The sequence below is a fragment of the Octodon degus genome, unplaced genomic scaffold (genome assembly GCF_000260255.1).
Source record: "Octodon degus isolate 3935 unplaced genomic scaffold, OctDeg1.0 scaffold00003, whole genome shotgun sequence".
NCBI lineage: Eukaryota > Metazoa > Chordata > Mammalia > Rodentia > Octodontidae > Octodon > Octodon degus.
In genome coordinates, this window is record NW_004524579.1 from 19750645 (window position 1) to 19771980 (window position 21336).

General features: G+C 35.7%; 1 protein-coding gene across 1 annotated transcript in view; it reads right to left on the reverse strand.

Annotated features, from left to right (window-relative positions):
- The window catches only part of Rit2 (Ras like without CAAX 2), a 442929-nt gene that overhangs the window by 245608 nt on the left and 175985 nt on the right, over positions 1-21336 (reverse strand). The window contains exon 4 of the mRNA XM_004623614.2: positions 5189-5380. Within this exon, the coding sequence (XP_004623671.1) occupies positions 5189-5380 (192 nt within the window). The remainder of the gene's footprint in view (positions 1-5188; positions 5381-21336) is intronic.

Below are 21336 nucleotides of genomic sequence, written 5' to 3' on the forward strand. Positions count from 1 at the left end.
ATTTTGTATCTGTGTATTCAAAGTGGTTGGGATAGATATATAGTTGCATTCTCTTAATGAATAGAATGATTTGTTCTAATGGTGTTTGTAAGTAGGATCACAAGTCTGCATCTTGTACAGCAACGAACCACTAAGAAGAATATATGCAGTGTATTATTTGTTGAAACTGTATTTTCGATTTGATTTGAAACTGTCTCATTGCTATATGTTTATCAATAAAACTTTGATAAGAAAAAAAAATTTAGTTCAATTTGCCTGCCTATCCTGATAGTAATGAGTAAACTTTCATAACTCTTTCCCCTCAGAATAGAAATCTTCATTATTTAGAAAATTTGTTTTTATGAATTATCTAATATACTGATAATGAAAGATAATGTAGTGGTACTCTTTTGTTTTTAAAGTTTAAGTAGTATTTGCAGTTAAGTTCCCCATCACAGAACATCAACTACATCCTGGTTCATACTTGTGCGCTATCTTTTATGAAATGTATCTTCAAGGCAAGCATTTTATTTGAGATTATTCTGATGTTGCTTGCTGTCTTACTAGGCAGGCTGCCCTTCCAACTCTCCACTAAATGCTCAGCACTACTTGTGAACAATTATAGGTCCAAGATGCATTTTTCTCCTTAAAGATTTTTTTTCTGCTCTTAAAGTAACTGCGACCACTTATTTGATCTTTTCTACCTGAACAGAATAGTTGTGCATTGGTATCTTCATCAAATAGTCTTTCCACATGGATCCCTCGTACTCCTCAACACTACTGGAGTTTTAGATGCTGTCATATTGTTCAGTACTTAATGGTGATATTTAATATGGCCTTGGGCATGAGCCTATGAACAGCTCTTCAGGAGAAAGCTCTTGAGTCCTCACTTCTTCACTATATTCCACAGCAGTCACATTTTGAAAAGTGAGTAGATTTTTGATGTAACTACATGGAGTTTTTACTGCAGCAGTTCCTAATCCTCACAGGTCTGAACAGCCTTCTCAGTAAAGGATTAAATCATGTCCATTAAGTATCTCTCTAAAGAATAGAGAACAAATGTTTCATATTCCTAACTCAGCACTTAGTTACTAGATTAAGGGAGTAGAAATTGAAGGTCTCAAAGTGAGTATTAAGGTCTGGTGAGACTTTCAAGAGTAAGAGGTTTGTCACAGTACTAGGATAAAACAATTTACTGTTTTTGACTGATGTTAAATCTTTTGAGATGTAACTCCTCAATCTTGGGAATTCATTCCATTTATAAACCATTTTTTAAGCAGTTGGTCAGTGTTTTTCAAACCCAAGAATCTCCTATGCTGCTCCCTAGTGTGATGGCCCAAGAAACAAAACATAGGGACAAAGATAACAGAAGCTCAGAGCCCTAAAGTTGTCTAGGAATTAAGAAAGGAATTAAGAATTTTTGGATGTACTCCACAAAAAAAAAAAAACAACTCAGCTGGTCAGAGCAACTTTTCCTTGATCTTACTTTCTCTCATAATCTTCTTTTCAATTTCTGGTACCACTAACTAGCTTGTCTGGGGTATCCAACTGCTGACTTCCACCACCACCACTACCAAGAACAGCAACAAATTATCACTCTGACCCTTACTGCAACTACTTGGCAGTCAAATGATATTGGTTACATCACAGTCTTTGAGGAGAAGGTTAAATTCCAGAACCTGATACAAAACAAAATCACAAAGTAAGACTTGGAAAGCCTAGAGAACAACATAGTGAGATTCTGAATTGAAACACATAGGATTTTGTCTTTTAACCAGCATGAGTCCTGTGAACTGTGAGCACATTGACTTGGAAGTGAATAAATATCAGAGAAGAGCCTGATCTGTGGGAAGAATTCAGTAAGTTAACATGTAAAGTAGCTGGTCATAGCTTTGCAAAACATCATTGGTGTCATTATAATCAAAAGAAATATTTCCAGACTGAAAAAAATATGCATTAAAATAGAGTCCCTGCATATTCATTGCTTATTTATTTATTTAGGCTGAAAGGCTGTGATAGGCACCACAGTGAATTAGAGATCCAAGTACCTACTCTACCAAATATGCCGAGAAAGAGCTTTAATCACTAGGACTCTGTTTTCTGCTGTCTGTGTAGACTGAAGATTGCATAATGATAATCCTATACTCTATCTCTCACCACTGAACAAAAGCACAAGCATAGTTTCATTCAGGGCGTTAGGCAGTTAATCTTAGTATTCTAGAGAGCCTTATAGAATTGCTTGCAGCTGTAAACCATGCCCATGTCAGCTTCTTTGTTTTTATTTGTTTCTTTACATAAAGAAACAGAGTCATAATCTTTCAAATATTCCTGTAATGAACAGAGAACACGTGATCTATGTTTTAGTCTTAATTTAGTCACTAACTGCCATAGTTTCATAAAGTCATTTTCTATCAATTTATTCATTTCTCAAATACCCTTCTTCATATGCTTGCCTTACAACTACACATGGCAGTTCTAACATCAAAGCACACTGAGAATCAAAATCATTTTGCAAAATGAAATCACTCTGCAATTTTAAGAATAATTATTTCCATCAAAACACCAGAGCCAGAAGCCAAATTTGCACATCAACACTTCATTACTGAGTGAACATTTTTACAAAGGATGTAATTTATGTTTTCATGGTGTTTGCACTTTCTGTGACTATCAAGTTTACTTTCCTTTATCTAAAGAAATGTTTGTCAAATATGAAAAATTACTTAGTCTAATGCCTTATTCTTGGTATTTGTTCCAGTGACATTTTTGATGCCTGTGATTCACTTCACAGATAATAAGACCTTCTCATTATAGAGGCTGGACTAGGGCTCCCATTGGGCATACTTCTATGAGATCCCAAGGGTTACAGCCGAGCTCAGGCATACAGAGCTTGGAGAGTCTGGGGAATGCAAATGTCACCAGATTTTTGAATTATAAAGAATGATCCTTCTAGAGAGAAGCTAAACTGAAAACATTTCCTTAATGTCCTCACTTTCACTAGCTTTCTTGGTCACTGAATAGAGATCAACCAGAGATTTACTTCTCAGGAATTCTTAGAATTGCAATAAAATTGGCCCTCCGATCACTAATGGTTCACTGGTTACAGTGCTGTTTCATGCTTCTTTCTAGAAGCCCCAAGCAAAGTAAAACATTACAACTCTTCAAAGGAGTATTTGAAAGGTACAGCCTCTAAGCCTAGCCCTGCTTTCGGCAGAGTGCCTGAGAACAGATTTATATTTAACTGCTGAGATGAACTTGAATTCATAACCTATAGAAAGGCACATATATCATACTAAAGGATGTTTGGGAGAACAGAAAGACTAAGCCAATGGAACAGGTGCAGAGGAGACAAGCAGATAATACAGAAAATATTGTAGCCTCCAGTACAATAGTTGCCTGACACCTTAGGATTCCTAGATTCCCCAGTAAAATATATAAAATCTCAACAAAATATATTGGAACAAATTATAGGAATACGGTCCTTTGTTAAGAATAACTGTATAAATACTAGCTAAATTTGAGAACCATTTTACTTTTAAAATAATAAAATGTATTAAAAGTAAAATTAGGATTAATAAAGCAAATAAAATACAAGAAAATTCTATTTGCTTCCAAGATTCCCAACTTAACAAAAGGTCTCATTAGCAGACTGCATTAAATGGGTTAGAAGTTAGAAGTTATAAAGTGGAATAATGTAAACTATTAAAAGCCAGTTCAAATTCAAGGTCAATGAAAATGAAAATGAGCTATCTCAAATTCTAATTCAGTAACTCAATTTAGAGAATTTGATTTGTAAAAATTTGATTTGCATGCAGGTTTTCAATAGTGTTGTCATCCAAAGTGAGTCTCAGCAAGGGAATCAGGATGATTTTCTTGGTCCCTGAGCCATGGTGGCTGAGGTATCATCACTGAGTAGACTTCTCAGGGAGAAAATCACTATTATTTGCCCACCAGGTACTGCCCAACAAGTAATGACTGCCCATATAGTAAACTTGTTGACTTCCGCTACAGTGATCCCAGTCTAAATTGTGGGTGGTACCTGCCCTGTGGATACAATTTATACGGAGAAACTAAAGAACTTCTGAAGATCACTGGTGAAGCAGGAGTGGCTTTCAAGAGATAGAGTATCATAATGATTTCTAATTCAACCTGAGTAGAGGTTTGCTTTAATTCTGTTAGAAGATAGGGAGGCTTTTAAAAGAAGGTTTCATTATACTCTCTGTGTAGTCCAGGCTGGCTTTGAACTCTTTCTACTCCAAGACTGAATTCAAACTCAAACAATAATCATGCCTTAGTTTCCTAAGTACTGGGATTACAGGCGTGGTCTATCATGCCTAGGGAGCATCATGTTTTATGTATTCCCACTTGAAAAATTACTCTAAAATATAGTATGTGAAACAATTCCAGTTTGCGTTCTGTTGATTCTATAGGTCAGTAATCTAGATAAGGCTGAACTGAGAGATACTTCTGCCCCATGAGGACTGGCTTGTCCTGCCGCATGCAAAATGGCTTTGCACGCATATGGTAACTTGGCAGGGAAAGCTGTAAGATTGGATTTGTTTGTCTACATGATGCTTTTCACATACATTGCTTGAAATTTTTGCCAAGGTGCCCAAATTTTAATACTGAGTGTTTTAGATAAGAAAGGCTGATCCTGGAGAAACTTTAAAAGCCAAACTCAAAAATTACATAGAAGGTCTGGCTAGATAGCTCAAGGAACTATAGCGTTTGCTTAGGCAGATCCCAGAGGTCAGGGCTCAAGCCCAAGCATGCTGTGCTGGCCCCATCCCCAGGATGAGTTGAGATGGTGATTGACACTGGGCCTGGTGGTGCGCGCCTGTAATCCCAGAGCTTAGGAGGCTGAAAACAGGAGAATCACTATGAGTCCAATAGACATAGAGAGACCCTGTAGACCTTGTACTAAAAAAAAAAAATGTTGCATAGAATCACTTCTATATTCCACCACGCAAAGCAAAGCCCGTATGTAATTCAGGACCAAGGGTGTGGGGGAGTGGAAAAGACAGTAAAATCATATGTGAAATTGATTACATGGTGGAAGTGCACATTTTGCCAGAGGCCTGTATGGATTTCTTAGAAAAATCATTTGCATCATTCTTTCTAGCTCTCCTTGTGATCCTTGGAGAACTGCCATACTTGGTCCCATGTATCTTCAGGGGGAGGACAGAAACTAACAGATGAAATTGGCACTTACCTGGCGGAACTGTTCCAGGTCAATTTTGTTACCCACCAGCACCAGGGGAATTTCATAGGTGTGACGGACCTGAAAAATGAGCTCTTTAAACTTGGCAGCCTCCTGGAATGATTGGCGGTCTGTGACAGAGTAACAGATGACGAAGCCCTCTCCACCTCGCATGTACTGCTCCCTCATGGCTGTAAATTCTGCCTGTGGGGAAAGAAAAAACATTCGTGGGCCTTTGATTAATAGAAGCAGAAATTTCAATATATATTACTATGAAATTTGAATATTTTAAAATAAGAGAACATTGATATTTACTCATAGTAGGTTTATTTGAAACATATTGCAAAGATAGATAGGGTGGATAGCAAATTTTACTCACAGACTCATGGAGATTATTAATAGATAATAATTTTGTTATCTTTAATGATTTACCTTTAAGGAAGTGAATTTAAACTTATATATTTCAAACATTAAAATTATTTCAACCTAGGATAGATATTCTTTACACTGTATATTTAAGCATTTTATGCACTAACTATCCCTTCACACTATGTTTAAATAAATAATTGAAGAAAAGACAGCATGGTATTAGAGTTTGACTTCATTCTGCAAGTAATAGTTACTATATTTTGAAAATCTACTACAGCTCCTTCAAGGGAGAAGGAGAAATGAACTAATTTTCAACCTCAAAGTAAAAAATAATTAACTGTTTATCTTTGACAGTTGAAGGTTTTAAGTACATAGAAAATTCCTGAAAGAGTACCTATTTGCGTGCTGATAGACATTTCACCGAGGCACACACACAGCAGGGGCCAGATTGCTGAAGGATGGATGCCTTCCCACACTCTGCTGGCTTGCTCACCTTTATGTCTCCCCAAAGGGAGGGGCAGTGTCTCACTGCAGATGGTGTCAGTACCCAACCTGGCAGGCTGGCTCTATCAGCCTTTCACGTGGCACTTCATTGTAACACCACCTCCCAGCATCTGAAACTCAGCAGTGTAAATTTTTGTCTGAAATGTTTCTGCAATCTGACCCATCCGTTTTCCACTTGCTCTTCTCTAAATCTACTGATCCACTACATGGGGCAGTGAGGTCCAAGCAGTGGGAAACGCACAGCGTGGACCCTGACTGTGGAACAAGGTGGTTTAGGTCAGAAGAGACCATGAAACAATTTCTCTAGGCCGAGCTGTGTTATAAGTCATCAATGGAAGGAAACTAAGTAGACTCCAGTCGGATGTGAAGACTAAGCCACTTCTTTACCTAATCGAGTATTTACAAGAATTAAAATGCACTGTTTGGGTATGTGTTTAAACACATATTAATCTAATTTAACATGTTGGAAACACAGGAGACTTTAAAAGGACACAGGAACTTTGGAAACCTGGACAAGACTCTTGTTTACAAGCTTGGAGATTGGGATGAAATTAATCCTGAGTCAATGAACAAATTTCTTCAGTCATTGCCAATAAATAGTAAATAATTGCCCACAGTACCACTGGGTTGCTTTAACCAGTCATTTCAATGGTGCAGTAACTGAGTGCTAGAGAAAAGAAGAAATGGTCCAAAGAAACAACCACATAGTGCACAGACTTTATACTGTTGTTATTTGTTTTTGTTTTTGTGGTATTGATGACCGAACTGAGAACTTTGCACTTGCCAGGGAGGCGCTTATGCTGCTGAGCTACATCCCAAGTCCTGTACAGATTTTTAAGACCTTTATTTTCCTTTACTGATTATATCTGTTAATTTAGGATTAAATTTTACTGTAACTAAGCCTTACTATGTGAGGGGAATGTACAGATATGGGAGGAAAAAGTCCTATAAAGTCTTTGACTTCTGTCTGTATTTCCAACAGTTTTTTTATTGTTAAACTATGTATAGAAATATTATAGAAATTCATAATTAATTGAATAAAGAATTATGGGCAGAAAATCTCTATTGATGTTGCCCAAATATGTGATGACATTTTTCAGATAAATGATAGAATCATCATGAAAATGTATTTGACTTTTAGGAAAATATCAGTACACGTGTTACATCAGCAGTGGATGGACTGTTGCATCATTTTCCACCAGTGGTATTATGAAATATGAATAATTTCAATGACTTAAACTTCATAAAATGCAAACTAAGTCAGAAATATCTATTTTACAGTTAGTTTAAAGCTTATTCTATTTTCCAGTTATTATTTTATCCAATAAAAGTCTTTGCTTTAATTGCTTTGTGTTTTAAAAATTAACAAACCATCTATAAAATACTTAAGTGGCATGAAATCATATCATTTTAACTGTTCTTTCCAAAATTTCCAGGCTTTTCTTTCTTTTTTTATCCCCCTGTATTTAGGACAGAGAGTGTGGGGTTTATAGGATCTCACTACGTAGATGGGACTTGTAGTGATTCTCGTGTGTTCAGTCTCCCAGGTGCTGGGATTACAGGTGCAGCCACCACACCGAATCTCAATCACAGTCTCATCACACACTGGTGGCTGGGCCAGCAAGGCCTGCCTGGGATGGAACCCTGGCTGCTGCGCTCTGCCTCAGCAAGCGCTTTAGTCCACTGAGCTATCAGGCTGGCCCCCAGGCTTTTCTTCAAATGCATAATGATTTCTAGGTTTTTCTTACAGAAATATTTGGTTTTTTGCAAACATGTACATAATTCTACATTTATATGTTTATGCACAAATAGGAACATAATTTGTATGGTTTTTTATTTAGTTTTAAATTTTACTAGCCTGGAAATTACTTGGAGCTGATACCATATAATCATATGTGTATAATGCTTACTATTTTCCATACATTAATTACTTTTATTCATTTATAATAATATATTCAGATATTTGCCTATACATGATCACTTAAATGAACTAATTTCCATTATAAATAATGATGCAGTATCCATTTTTAACATCCATATTTCAAAGCTTTATGTATATGTGAGGAGATATGATATGTCAGAGATAGTATGTATTTTTTGAAAAAACAGTGTCAATTTGAATGCCAAAGACATTCTCTCAATAATAGTATTCTATATAAATTTGCTATTTCTTAATTTTTTAATCATTTATTTATTTATTTGGTACAGGGTATTGCTACACAGCTATGACTCATAGCAATCCTCCTGTCTCAGCCTCCCCAGCACTGGGATAACAGGCATGTGCCAGCACACCGGGTCTCAGTGGCTGGCACAGCATGAGGTACTGGGGATCTAACTTGGGTCCTTGTGCTTTCCAGGCAGGCATTTAGATCACCAAGCCATCTCCCCAGACCTGTTTCTTCTCTTACAAACACACTTTTAAGCAAATTTTCCCACTTTTTATCAATTTTAGAGTTTAAAACAATTATGCATCATTAATTTATTATTTATTAGCTATCTAGGATATCTTCCATTTTCATTATTTATGGATATATTTCCTTTTATCTGTGGATTTTATAATGTTGTTAGGAATGAAGGAATTTTTGTCTAACTGGAAGTACTTTGGGGGTGATTTAGATTAGAGAAAGACTTTTGTGAGACTTAAAAAAAGACCAATAAATTTGACCACTTCAATAATAACTATGACATAAAAAGGCTAGTAAATTTGAGAAACATAATAATCTATTAAGAACAATAAAGCATATAAAAACAGCATATGCCCAGAGCAATATTGCATGAATGGGTCTGGCCAGGAGAGCTTACTAACCAGAATTCTATGTAAAACATGTTGAGCAGACCAGGCCTTGCATCTGATCTCAGGTGGAATCTCCAGGTATGCAGTTCCAGCACTGTATTTTTAGAAAGCTCCTTGGTGGATTTAGTTTACTACCTATGTGTAGTAGTGTGCAACAGTGGGTGGATTTTGTTTGCACTCATGTACACTAGTGTGCAACAGTGTTTATGCTCTAAAGCGGTCTTGATGAGCTGGAAATGGAAAGGGGGTCCTAGTACGTAACTTCTAGGCCTGTTACTCATTTAATCTGTGTCTTCTGACAAATCTTCTAACAACTCAGAACCCCAATTCCTCCCATGTCAAACAGGGATTAGGAAACACTTAATTCATCTTACTGGGCTGAAGAAAGAATCAAATGAGAGAACAGATGTGAAAATGCTTTGATGAATTTTTAAAATACAATACAATTTAAGCCTATTATTATCTTTGGTACAAATCCGGCAGAACAGAACCTTTCACTGTGGGGATAAGCATGAAATCCTCTTTGAGCAGCATTAAATATAAATGCGGCAGTATTTCAAATATGTTCATCAGAAAAGTATTAAGATTTCAAAAGGGAGATTCTTTCCACCAACAAAGCTGGTTTAATGAGGTCATCACAGTGATGGGGGTAGGGCACACCCTCTCTGCTGACCTTATCCATTTCAACTCTCATAAAGCAGAGGGGCATGCTTGTGTGTTATTTAAAGGTAAGCTGGAGGCTGATGGGGCCAGAAAGCTGAGCAGGAGCTCTGTAGTTATGTATAAACTTAATAATATATGACACGGAAATCACTTTAGATGGGAAATGTTATGTTCAACATGTTGCTTCCGTCTTCATTCACCCATGAATTAAAGATCCCAGTGCTTTATGTTCTATGTATCCTGAATATTAATATCCTCTTCACTGGCTTCCTGCGATAAATGAAACTTGTCAGTTAATTATTCAGAAACATTACTAGATTCCATTTGCTATCCATAAGTAGCAAAATATCTATGCAGTAGACCTACTCTAGAAAATGCTAAAATTCAAGCATTTCAAAGATCATCAAAGTTCTGAGTATAACACCACAGTCTGATCATTTCTCTCTGATATATCCTTTTATATTATAATAATTCAAGATTTCTCAATTCTGAAAATAAATAATTTCTGATGAGTCTCATATGCTAGCTTCTCAGATTGGCAGAGTGAAGCAGTTTGAGCACATGCTATGAAATGGGGAATAACTGTCCTGTGTCATCTTTCTGGTAGTACTGCAGGATGTCTCCCTCTTCCTAGTGCACAGTAGTACTATTTCTCTATCAGCATTTCACTTGTGCTCTGTCTAGTGCAAGAGACGCATGCCGGCATCTATACTTGTAAGAAACTCTTTACCCATCATGATAGCCACACCTCACACTACAGGGGTTGTCCTAAAATGGAAAAGTAAAGGAAACACCTTTGAAATGCAATTAATGGTATGATCAAAGGTATGATTTATAAGAATTTTAAAGAGACACAGCATAGCCAAGATAAAATAAATGAAGAACAATTAAGGGATAGATGAACCACCGGAGCTTGAGAGAAGGAGCAAAGCAGCTACAAAGAAGAAACTGAGGCAGCTTCTTGGGTGACTAAAATGTGATGCTTTCTCTTGACTTTATGGTATGCACGAGCTCTTCAAGAGGTATGGAATCCCACTTTCTAGGACTATCTGTTAGCATCCTTAAATAACTTCTCATGGTTGAAATTCAGCATTTGCAAGACAGTTAAACTCACAGGTTGTGTTTACTAGAGACGAGTCCACTTGTGGTAGGATGTCAAAGTATCAGTTTACTTAATGTTCATTTTGTTCATTTTTCAAAGAGGAAAGAGTTAAAAATAAAATATTAAAAATAGTAATAGTCTAGGTATATTTAATTTATTATAATTTACACAAAGTACAAAGATTTACAACTCTTGTTGCATAGGTCCTGCTTTACCTTGGTCTTACCCATCCAGCAGAAAAACGAAATATAAGAAGCAAAGCCATGTTGTTATGTTGAACTGTAGGGGACTCAGATCAACAATTTCTGACATTGCCAGTCAAGCAGAAGACCCAATACTATTATGGGCTACTGGACTCTTTTAGAATATTTTGCTGAGTTTACATACCTATAATATTCAAATAATGGAACTTAACATAAAAGGGTATACAGATGTATGTCCATTTTGTATCTGTGTATTCAAAGTGGTTAGGATAGATATATAGTTACATTCTCTTAATGAATAGAGTGATTTGTTCTAATGGTGTTTGTAAATAGGATATCAAGTCTGCATCTTGTACAGCAATTAAGCACTAGGAAGAATGTATGCAATGTGGTAATTATTGAAACTGCCCTACCAATTTGGTTTGAAACTGTCTCATTGCTATTTGTTTATCAATAAAATTATGGAAAAAAACAAAGATTGAAATCAACAGGAGTATTGTTTTTTAAATCTCTATGTATATTGTAAGCTGAGCGAAGGACTTTTATAAATGCTGGTAATATGTCATCAGATGTTGTGACTAAATAAAAAATACAATTAAAATACTATCTGACAGTTTGTGTAAAGAAACTATTTATCTCTCAATATTCAATGACTATATTTCTAGCAATGCATTATGTTATGGAATACTGCATGTACTTTGCCTAATTCATTCAGCAAACACTGACTGAGCACTTATGTATATCAGGCATGTAAAATTGGACGTGACTATAAAGAATGTATATATTATACACTATACATATATAATAAAACAAAAATATGGATACATAATTATGGAAGTGAACAAATAGAAATTAGAACTTTAAAATGGGATACAGTAAAAGCAGAGAGTATAATCTAAAATTTTAGTAGATTTTTCTAGACAATCAATTCTATAATGGAAACATAGTCAGTTGAATCACATTTGGATCAATAACAACATATTAGTACAGCACAAATCCCTAACCACTTAGAGCAAAAGGCAATTTCTCTTGTGGAGTTGAATCGAAGGGCAACATTCTCAATGTAAACATGATCTGCAGTAGCAGGTTCCTGGGACCTGTTCTCAGCATAAGCACTGTCAAACACTTTCATAGGCATACTTAATGATACTGGTATGGTGTTGAAGTAAGGTTAAAAAACACTTCTTAGAATGTAAAACAGTATACTAAAATGGATTATAATGGTTAAACTCTTTTGATTTTAGTGCCTAAAAATAATACGAAAAACACTTAAATACAATGTTAGCCTGGAACATGGCATTGAAACATGACTAGAGTTAACCTATCAAGAATACAGGTCCTGGAAAAATTCTTATTTAAATATAAGTTGGAAGAAACTCTCAGCTTATAATGTAGGACCTGTAAGGTAACTTGTGGGGCAAGTGCAAAGGGAAATGTGGAGTCGTGTTTAAAGTTAGCCAGAATTAGGAATTCAAGCCAAGAAGAGCAAAAAGACAGTAAGCCAAGTGCAGAGCCTTCTAAGGTGGAGGGCCAGGCGATTTTACAAATCACAGGCACCCAAAGCTATTATGCTCATTGCATTGATAAAAGGCAAACTAGCAGCTGAGAGCAGAATGAGAACTTCGGAGAGCTGCATGTGCAGTATGTCTGCAGAAGAAGCAATGGTGACTTTTCTCAGTGGCAGGGTCCCTTAGAAGCATGTGGATCCTGAGGCAGGACCCAAAGTCATACAGTGATGGGATTTGAAGAAGCTATGAGGGTGCAGTTAAAGGACACTGAGGTCAGAGAGTGACAGAAAATGAGGTGCATTTCAAATGGGAAACAAAGCTGCAAAAGGAGGCATAATTTTGGCTTCTGTGAAGTGATGAGTGGCTCCTGTTGCACAATAAAATCAGAAAATTAAAAACCTTGAAGGAAAAGATTTGCGATTGAGCTGAGAGAATTCCAGGAATTCCCGAAAGTCAGAAAGTTACAAACAGGCATCTCTTACAGTAGGGAGGTAGTGGAAGTGATAATGGGAGGGAAGGCTATAAAGGCAGGGAAAGAATTAAAAACTTTTGTAATAATTATAAACATTAGCCAGAACAATTAAATAAGAGAAAGAAAGAAAGATAAAAAGTTATTATTGTTTTCAGATGACATGATACTTTACATAGAAGATTCATAAAACTTTACAGAAAGATTTCTACACTTAATAACTAAGTTCACTCACATGGCTTGATATAAACTCAACACTCAAAAATCAAGAACATTTCTGCACTCAATAAGGAACTCATTAGAAGAGAAATAAGGAAACAACATCTTTCACAGTGGCAGCTAAAAATTGAAATACTGAGGAATCAGTCTAACAAAGGAAGTAAAAGACTGTTCATTGAAAACTATAGTACTTTGTAAAAAGAGATCAATGGAAAATGAAATATGTACATGTACCAATTTCCTACAGTGAATGCAATCATTCTGTACTGAAAACATGCACTAATAAAAGTCAAAATAAATAACTAAGATAGCCTATTGAAGACAAAATGAAGTGATGACCCTTAGAAGAGAAACAGAATGAATAAATACTGCCAAGAATACTTGAGTTCACAACAAAAGAACATAGGGAGAAAAAATACACCAGATATTTTAGGGAAGAAGGTCTTGAAATCAACCACTTTGGGGAGATGAAAGACAGAGAATGAAAATAATTTTATTGGAGGTAAAATTAATTATTGAAGGTAAATAATTAGGCTTTTTCTTCAAGTCCAACTTCAATGATCCATACTTATTAACGCCCACATACACATGAAAATGATCAAACACAGAAGTTTTACATGATTTAATCAAAGTCCTGTAACTTGGACAAATTGTGAGAAATCTAAGTCTCATTAGTACCACATGGTCTTTCTAAGGAACACAGAATGAAATAAAATATGGCTTCAGGTTTTGCAGCTCTGATTCTGAAAACTAGCAGTAGCAGGCTGCTTGAGAAAGTAAATTCTTAAGGGCTTGATATCTTACACAGATTTATACTCCTGCGGTCAAAGAGGATACTATAGAACTAACAGGAATACTCATAAAAATGTGGAAATGTAGTTTGTGTGAAAGTTTAACATCTGAATGAGAAAGAAGAGAGAGTCACATGAGGGTCAATATCTTGAAGGAAGTATAAGGTCAAAAACTATAATGTGTATTTACCTAATCCAGATCAGTTTGGGGCAGAGAATGGTGATTGTTCTTTTTCTTCAGAGTTGAGAATTTTTCACACTGAAAATCCATTATAGCTACTTGAAAGGAGATTTTATGAAAATGGTTGTGACAGGCATCTTCCAGTTTTGTTCCCTCTTCCACACATGATCAGACATTAGTTCCTCCCTGGTAATTATAACATTTTATTTATTTATTTTTATTTTTTATTTCTTTTGTATTTTAAGGAAGGGTCTACAGGATGTTCAGAGTCTCACTACTAGATTGGACTTGTAGTGATTTGACTGTTTACAGCCCCCCAAGAACTGGGATTACATGTGTGCGCCACCACACCCAGTGTCAATTGTCGTCTCAGTGCGCCATCCAGAACCCTGGGCCCTACACCTGCTTGTGGGTACTTTAATCTGCTGAGCTATTTGGCAGGCCCTTAACTTTCTTTGCAATGTAATAGCCTGTGCTTGCCTCTCATTACAATCACTAAAATCTAAACTACCTGCATATCGTATGCTCCAAAGCACTAGGGAAAATGCTTGGACTCAAGCCCAAAAGATAATTATGTTATACTTTAGTTAATTACTTAGTTTAAACTAAATGTTTTAAGTATCTTATCATTCAATAGATGGCATAGACTTTAAGGGGAGTGACATTTGGAGGCTGGAGGACGGAGATAAAAGCAAAAGGGAATCAAAATTTTAAATGAATAAAGCATTTAGTTACTTATTTCAGTGTATAGGAGGTCGTCTAGTTTAATTTGTAGGTAAAATAAATACTCCCCTAAGTCTGCATTATTAAAAGCAATTTAATATTTCTTATTTCTAGTTTCTTGTCATTTGTCTTATTCTAAAAAGACAGGAAAGATAAATCTTCATTTGGATGAATCAAAATTTCTTTGCTATAAAAGTCTGTTTGCTTTTCCCTTCTTTGTATGAATTGTACTTTGCCAAAGACTTAAGATTCCATGGCTGCCCCTGGGTGGTACAAATCCACTAAAAGATATTTCTAATCACAGCTGGTTTTCTGTTTATCCTGGAGGTCACTCATACAGGGAGCCGTTTTCCTGCTGATAAAAACGAAAGGAATGCATCTTAGAAGAAGCCAATATAACTGTGTTATGAAAAGAGTTCTCCACTGAATTTCAGTCAGTGCTCATGGGATACTGCAAGGATCATCTCAATAAAAATACAGTGAGAAATGAAGTTTACTTGACAAAATTGTAGCTATTAATTGATTCAGAATGCAAGCTAGGATTCTTCTCTTAATAAGTTGATATGGAGGACACATGCTTAAAAACACCTTTCCATTTTAAAGCATAATTCATATATCTAAAAGCCAGATGGAAATATAAATAAGCTTTTCCTCAGGTAAAAACCAAGTCATCATCTCTTGCAATATTTAGAATATTTATCTCCAGATAATCCTAAATTTTCAGAGTTGTATTAAGAAACCAACACACCTCAACATAAAAATGAGAAAAGTCATACTTAGGGAAGGTAAATTTTATCTTTGTAATGTCAGAAATACAGCCAAGAAGAGACCACATCTATCCTGAGCACAGGAAAGTACCACCTCTCGTTTTGTGTCTGTTTAGTCACGCGCCACAGGTGGCCATCATGACCTCTACATCTCTCATTTTAATCAATCTATCTGTTTGTGTCAGATTAATTTTCAAGCCCTGCATTTATTACGGAGCTCTCCCGCTTTCTGAGATCTGACGGATACCCATTTGCTTCATGTCAAATCCTGACTTGTTTCCTGACTTAAGACCCTGTACGACTTGACAATGGGCTATGCACACAGCCTCGCCTGCAGTTCGTCCTGAACAGGCACACTCTCTTGTGAGGTCACTTCCTCAAGGCTTGATCCACAAAGCTGATACCTCTCACCTGGGTGCCTTCTGCATGTTCTTCCCTGTACTTTAACTTTTTTTTTAGCCAAATGAATTTTAGCAACCCTAGCATGCAATCCTTTTACTCTGTAGATGAGAAAATCCAGGTCCAGAAAGGTCATGATGACATAATTTTCTTATCACAAATTTAATAACAGCCGATGTGATAGCCTATCTTCTAAATCTGTCTTTTCCATAGATTTTTTGACTTGCTATCCTTTTATGCTCTTGATGGGGAATTGAGTGGAAAGTGGAATTATTAATTAATTATACTATTTTATGAATCTACATGTAATCAACACAGCCCTCACAGATAATCCTTTACTGAAATTTTTCATTACTTTTCAAAGTCAAAATTAGCAATTATGTCTTTCTGATTTTGTTAATAAAGAATTAGATTCATGTCACCAAGTAGATTTTGTTGTTGTTGTTGTTGTTGTTGTTGTTGTTTTGTTTTTGGTACAGGGGATTGAACTCAGGACCCTGTGCTTGCCAGGCAGGCACTTATTCTACTGAGCTATCTCCCCTGCCCTTCACCAAGTAGATTTATGAAAGTTATTTTAAGAGTTGAGATTTAAAAAATTTTAAGAGTTGAGATATTTGTCTAAATTGCATTTAAGTCATAAATATTGTCCAACACATTTTGATCGTAAGTATACAAAAGTCTCACTTAACTACTTTCTTTTTCTTTCTTTCTTTTTTTTTTTTTTAATTGGTGGAACTTGGGACTGAACTCAGTCCCTTGCACTTGCCAGGAAAGCATTTATTTCACTGAGCTATCTCCCTGGCCCTATTGACTTTCATTTGAATAGGTAAACATAATTTCATAGAAGAAAATTAATTTATTCACTCTACAGAGAATGTATATACTCTAGAGCAGACATAATGAACAAGTTTCTAAATTTTAATAGTTTGTAGACATTTATAAGATATATTTTGGGCTGAAGAGATGGCTCAATGGTCTAAGCACCTGCCTGGAAAGATCAAGAACCCAGGTTCAAATACTGGTACTGCTGAGCTGGCCACCAAAAATAAGTATAGTGCCACATGCCTATAATTCCAGTGCTGGGGAGGCTGAGACAGGAGGACCAATAGGAGTCCAAGCTGCATAGAAAATCCCTGTACAAAGTAAATAAATAAATAAATAAATAAGTGATGTTTTAAAAAGATACATTTTGTCAGATAATTCCTTTAACACAATCTAAAACTAAAACATTTTAACAATTTGTATTTTTAAGGGACATTTCTGCATAAGTAAATTTAGCACAATTGTGAAGTTGATCATCTTTCTCATTTTAAAACAAATCTAGAGACCTATATACTTATTTAAAATTTCAACATAAAAAAATTTAGTTGGGGCTGGGGAGATGGCTCAGTAGAATAAACACTTCCCTGGCAAGCGCAATGGTCTGAGTTCAATCCCCGGGTCTGGAAAAAAAAAAAAAAAATCTTGTTCCTCATTACTTCAACATCCTTAGGAACTGCATTCACTAAATAATTTGGCTACACAGATGCAGCTTTGTTCCATTCCATTTGCTCTCAGGTAACCTACTTCATAAGAAAAAAATCATTAAAATACAATTGTACTAAATTTGGTATTTTTAGAATCATTTTCTTCTGCTCTTTAGAGTATAATAAGTTTAAAACTGCATATTGAACTTTAGGGCAAGAAATTGGTCTTCAGAATTATGTTAAAACCAGGAAAAATATGAGGATGATGAATAATGATTGTTTTTAAAAAAATATCAATGTTAGTTTATTGCTTATGAGATGTCCCCAAATGGTAAGGGTAATAATTCTTGTGAATTACTAATAAGTTTCAGTATATTGCATACAAAATTAGAAGTGTTTGCATATAAATATATATTGATATGTAGGATATAAATTAGTATATCATAATACAATATTCTCCCCATATAAATACACATAGTGTTTTATGATGAATAGATATATTTTATTGTACTGTGTACTACTTGCTACACATGAGCATCTCAGAGAAATCTTTTTTGAAAATATTTGCATTGTAATATTTAAAAAATTGGAATTTCTCTGTTCCAGTGGGTGGATTATTTCTCCTTCCCCCAACCTTCAAAATCACAGAAAATGGTGATTATTATTTAATATCTCCAATCACATTTTAAGAAACAATAGAAGGCAACATTGCCACACCAGTTCAGGAAAAATTAAAGATGGAAGCTGTGGAAAGATTATTCATTGTCCCTAATGAAATCTTTGAAATACTCCAACATAGCATTAAAAACAAATAAAAAATATAAGAGTGGACCACGTGGCAGTGATTCAAGTTAAATAGGGTACCAGCTGGAGCAAATCCCCCTTTACCTCAGTGTAGCAGCTACTGCTCAAAGTCGTGGTCAAAACCCCACATTCTATTAAGGAAGCAAGAGGATGTAGCTGGGAAAACATCCTGGTATGAGTGACATGCTTCAAGAGAGAGCAGAGGAGATGCTGAGGCGCTTCAAAGCTGCTTTCCTTATATCTACATACTCCCTCCTCCGTGATTTAAATACTCTCTAGATTATGTATAATAGCGAATACAATGCATTGTGTAAACAGTTGTTACATTGTACTAGTTAATTGATATGTTTTATTGTGTGGCTGTACTTGTTCTTTTATTTATTTTGTTCTGAATATGTTTGATTCATGGTTAGTTGAAGTAGTAGATGTGGAAACTAAACATGAAGGATCAACTGTTTACTTACTATCATTTTTTTTCTGGTCTCATAAAATTCATTAAAGTAGTAATTTCAGATTTTATTATTGAACACTTTGATTACCAACTCTCTTTACAAAAGTCCCATAAACTGTTTGGGCTCATGAGAAGTGCTCATGTGACTCAACATTTATGTGTCATGCTACTTGAGCATCAGAGAAACTGATGAAGGGGATAAAGATTGCCAATCTTCTGCCTGTGTGGCGAATCGCCTGGCAAACCTGCACCGTGAGGCAAATATGCAAGAAACAAAAATAAATAAGTGGTGTGCTCTGGAAAACATCAAGCTCATCTGCAAGGCCAGTTTTGCTATCACCTCACCACAAAGCTTCCTGTTCTCCATCATCTCAGGATTGGATCTAATTTCTTCACATTTAGATTGACTGGAAGAGAAATTCAAAAAGACATCGATGGAATATTTCAAGGAGTCAACACGAATTTGCAAAATGATAAAAGCGCATTGAAGGAAAATACAGCTACCCTTATTTTATCAGGTCAAAGAAGTCAGCAAACAGGAATTGCAAGTGTTTCATGGAGGTAATAAGGTAAAACCCTTTATAATGCAGAGAACTGGCTAAAGTTATTAGAGAGGAACCTGAAAAATGGGGCTAGCACATCCAGATTTCTCTGTCTAGAATGAAGACTCTAAGTACTATGGATGCAGCCTCCATATGAGGCAGAGGACTGATTTTGATATGAAATACTCACGTATTTCAAGGGTTCAATATTTAATGGAGCAGACATGATTGATGGGAGGGAGTGGGGAGGACGGGCAATTACGTTGCACTTACTTGCATAGATGTTTAAACTCCAGTACATGAAAATAGTATACAAAAGTGGCCAAAATTGACTATGAGGAAAGAAAATAAGGGAAAAACACAAAACTCTTTTAAATACTATATGCAGAAAAAAAAATCTGATGGCAAAAATGCTAGCTCGAGTTATATGCAATGAGATTGAGCAAATTTTAGCTCATCTATTTCCTAAAATTTCTACTTATGATGGGAAGAACATGATTGATAATTTCTAGGTGGGAACATTTTGGTTTAGATACCTGAGTTTTGGGGGAAAAGGTGTTTACTGCTGACATAGTGGTACCTGCAAATTGTTTCCTTTGCTTATTTTTAGTTTTTTGATAAAGCTCTCAAGAAGCATATCACAAGGAATCAATAGAAACCAGTGCAGTCACCATGGCTCTTTGAGAGTCTCAGCTCCCAAGGTGTCCCTATATGCCATTTTTCAATAAATTATACTGAGCACCATAATCTCAAACAGCACTCAGGACAGTGCCTATGTCTACATTCAATAGCAAGCCTCTCCACAATGAAGATGCATATATTTCCCCAATAAAATTATTTTGCTTTTTGCTTCTTTCTGTTTGAACAGACATGGCTTCAAGGCTTATCTCTAGTGCTGTACTTACTTACTGTAAGTAATAAATCTTTTCACTCCATCACTTGGCATAATTTATAGGTTTTGTGGACAAATTGTATTTGGCTAAAAGATGATCATATACATTAATTCTTTGTCATGGAATTCTTTAGTATTAATGGAAATTAATACTTATCCAAATGAACACCTTGACATGAATACTTCCAAAATTTGATATTCATTTTCTTCCTGACTCCCAAATTCCTGTCCCTCAAAGATGACAAGGATAACAATGTAAGTCGCGTCATAACTTTAAAACAATTTTAAGAGATGATTGTGCCTCTCAAATAGCAAACTGCATATTCCAGTATTAGAATTTATGATTGTTAATTGAAGAAAGACTCAAATATGAAAAAAATGTCATTTAAGTTTAGGCAAAAGAATCACTAGATATATTGACAAACCTATAACACACACACTAGACCATTGATTTGATTAAAAGAACTAAAACAACTTAATATAAGGTTCATCATGTGATTACTGAGTACAGAACAAAACAAGTGATTTCAAAATGTTAAAACTTCCACAAATATATTAGCAAGAAGAAGCAGGTTAAGGGTGAGTGGTTTGGATTTTCTCTCTGCCACTGTATGAGACCTGCCATGGGACTTGCTTTTCCTTATACAGAATGGGATCGGTAAGAGTACCCACCACGTAACTTGTGGGGGGCGAGTGAGTTTTTACAACAGAAGCTTTGCGAAGGTTGCTTCCTGTACAGACCTTTCCAGACCATTGAGCATAGACGTGCTTTCATTTTGGAAGCTATTACTATAGTATTTCTTGCCTATTGTGTCTGTTTCTTCTACTTAGCCCAGGGTAGAACTAGCTCTATTTTTCTTGGGGTGGGGAATGTGATGTGGAGTTTTCAGTTTGGAAATTTGCCCATTTTCATCACCTGTTGTTAAACTGACAGAGTTACAAATGAGCCTAAAGTTAAAGAAAATATCCTGCAGGAGAAAACTACATTTTCCTCTAGATGGTTCACTAATTCTTAATCTATTGTTAATTTTAAAAAATTAGTTGTTGTTGTTATTATTATTATTATTATTATTATTATTATTTTGTATTTAGTACCAGGTCTACAGGGTCTCACTACACAGATCTGCATTAGTAGTGATCCTCCTGTTTTCACCTTCCTACGTGCTTGGATCACAGGTGCGCCACCATATCCTCTCTCAGTCTTTGTCTCAGCATGCCCCAGACGAGAGGCCAGCACTACATACCTGGGATCGAATCCCAGTCTCTGTACCTACTTAAGCAGGTGCTTTAGTCTGAACATGTTTGTAAGCTTA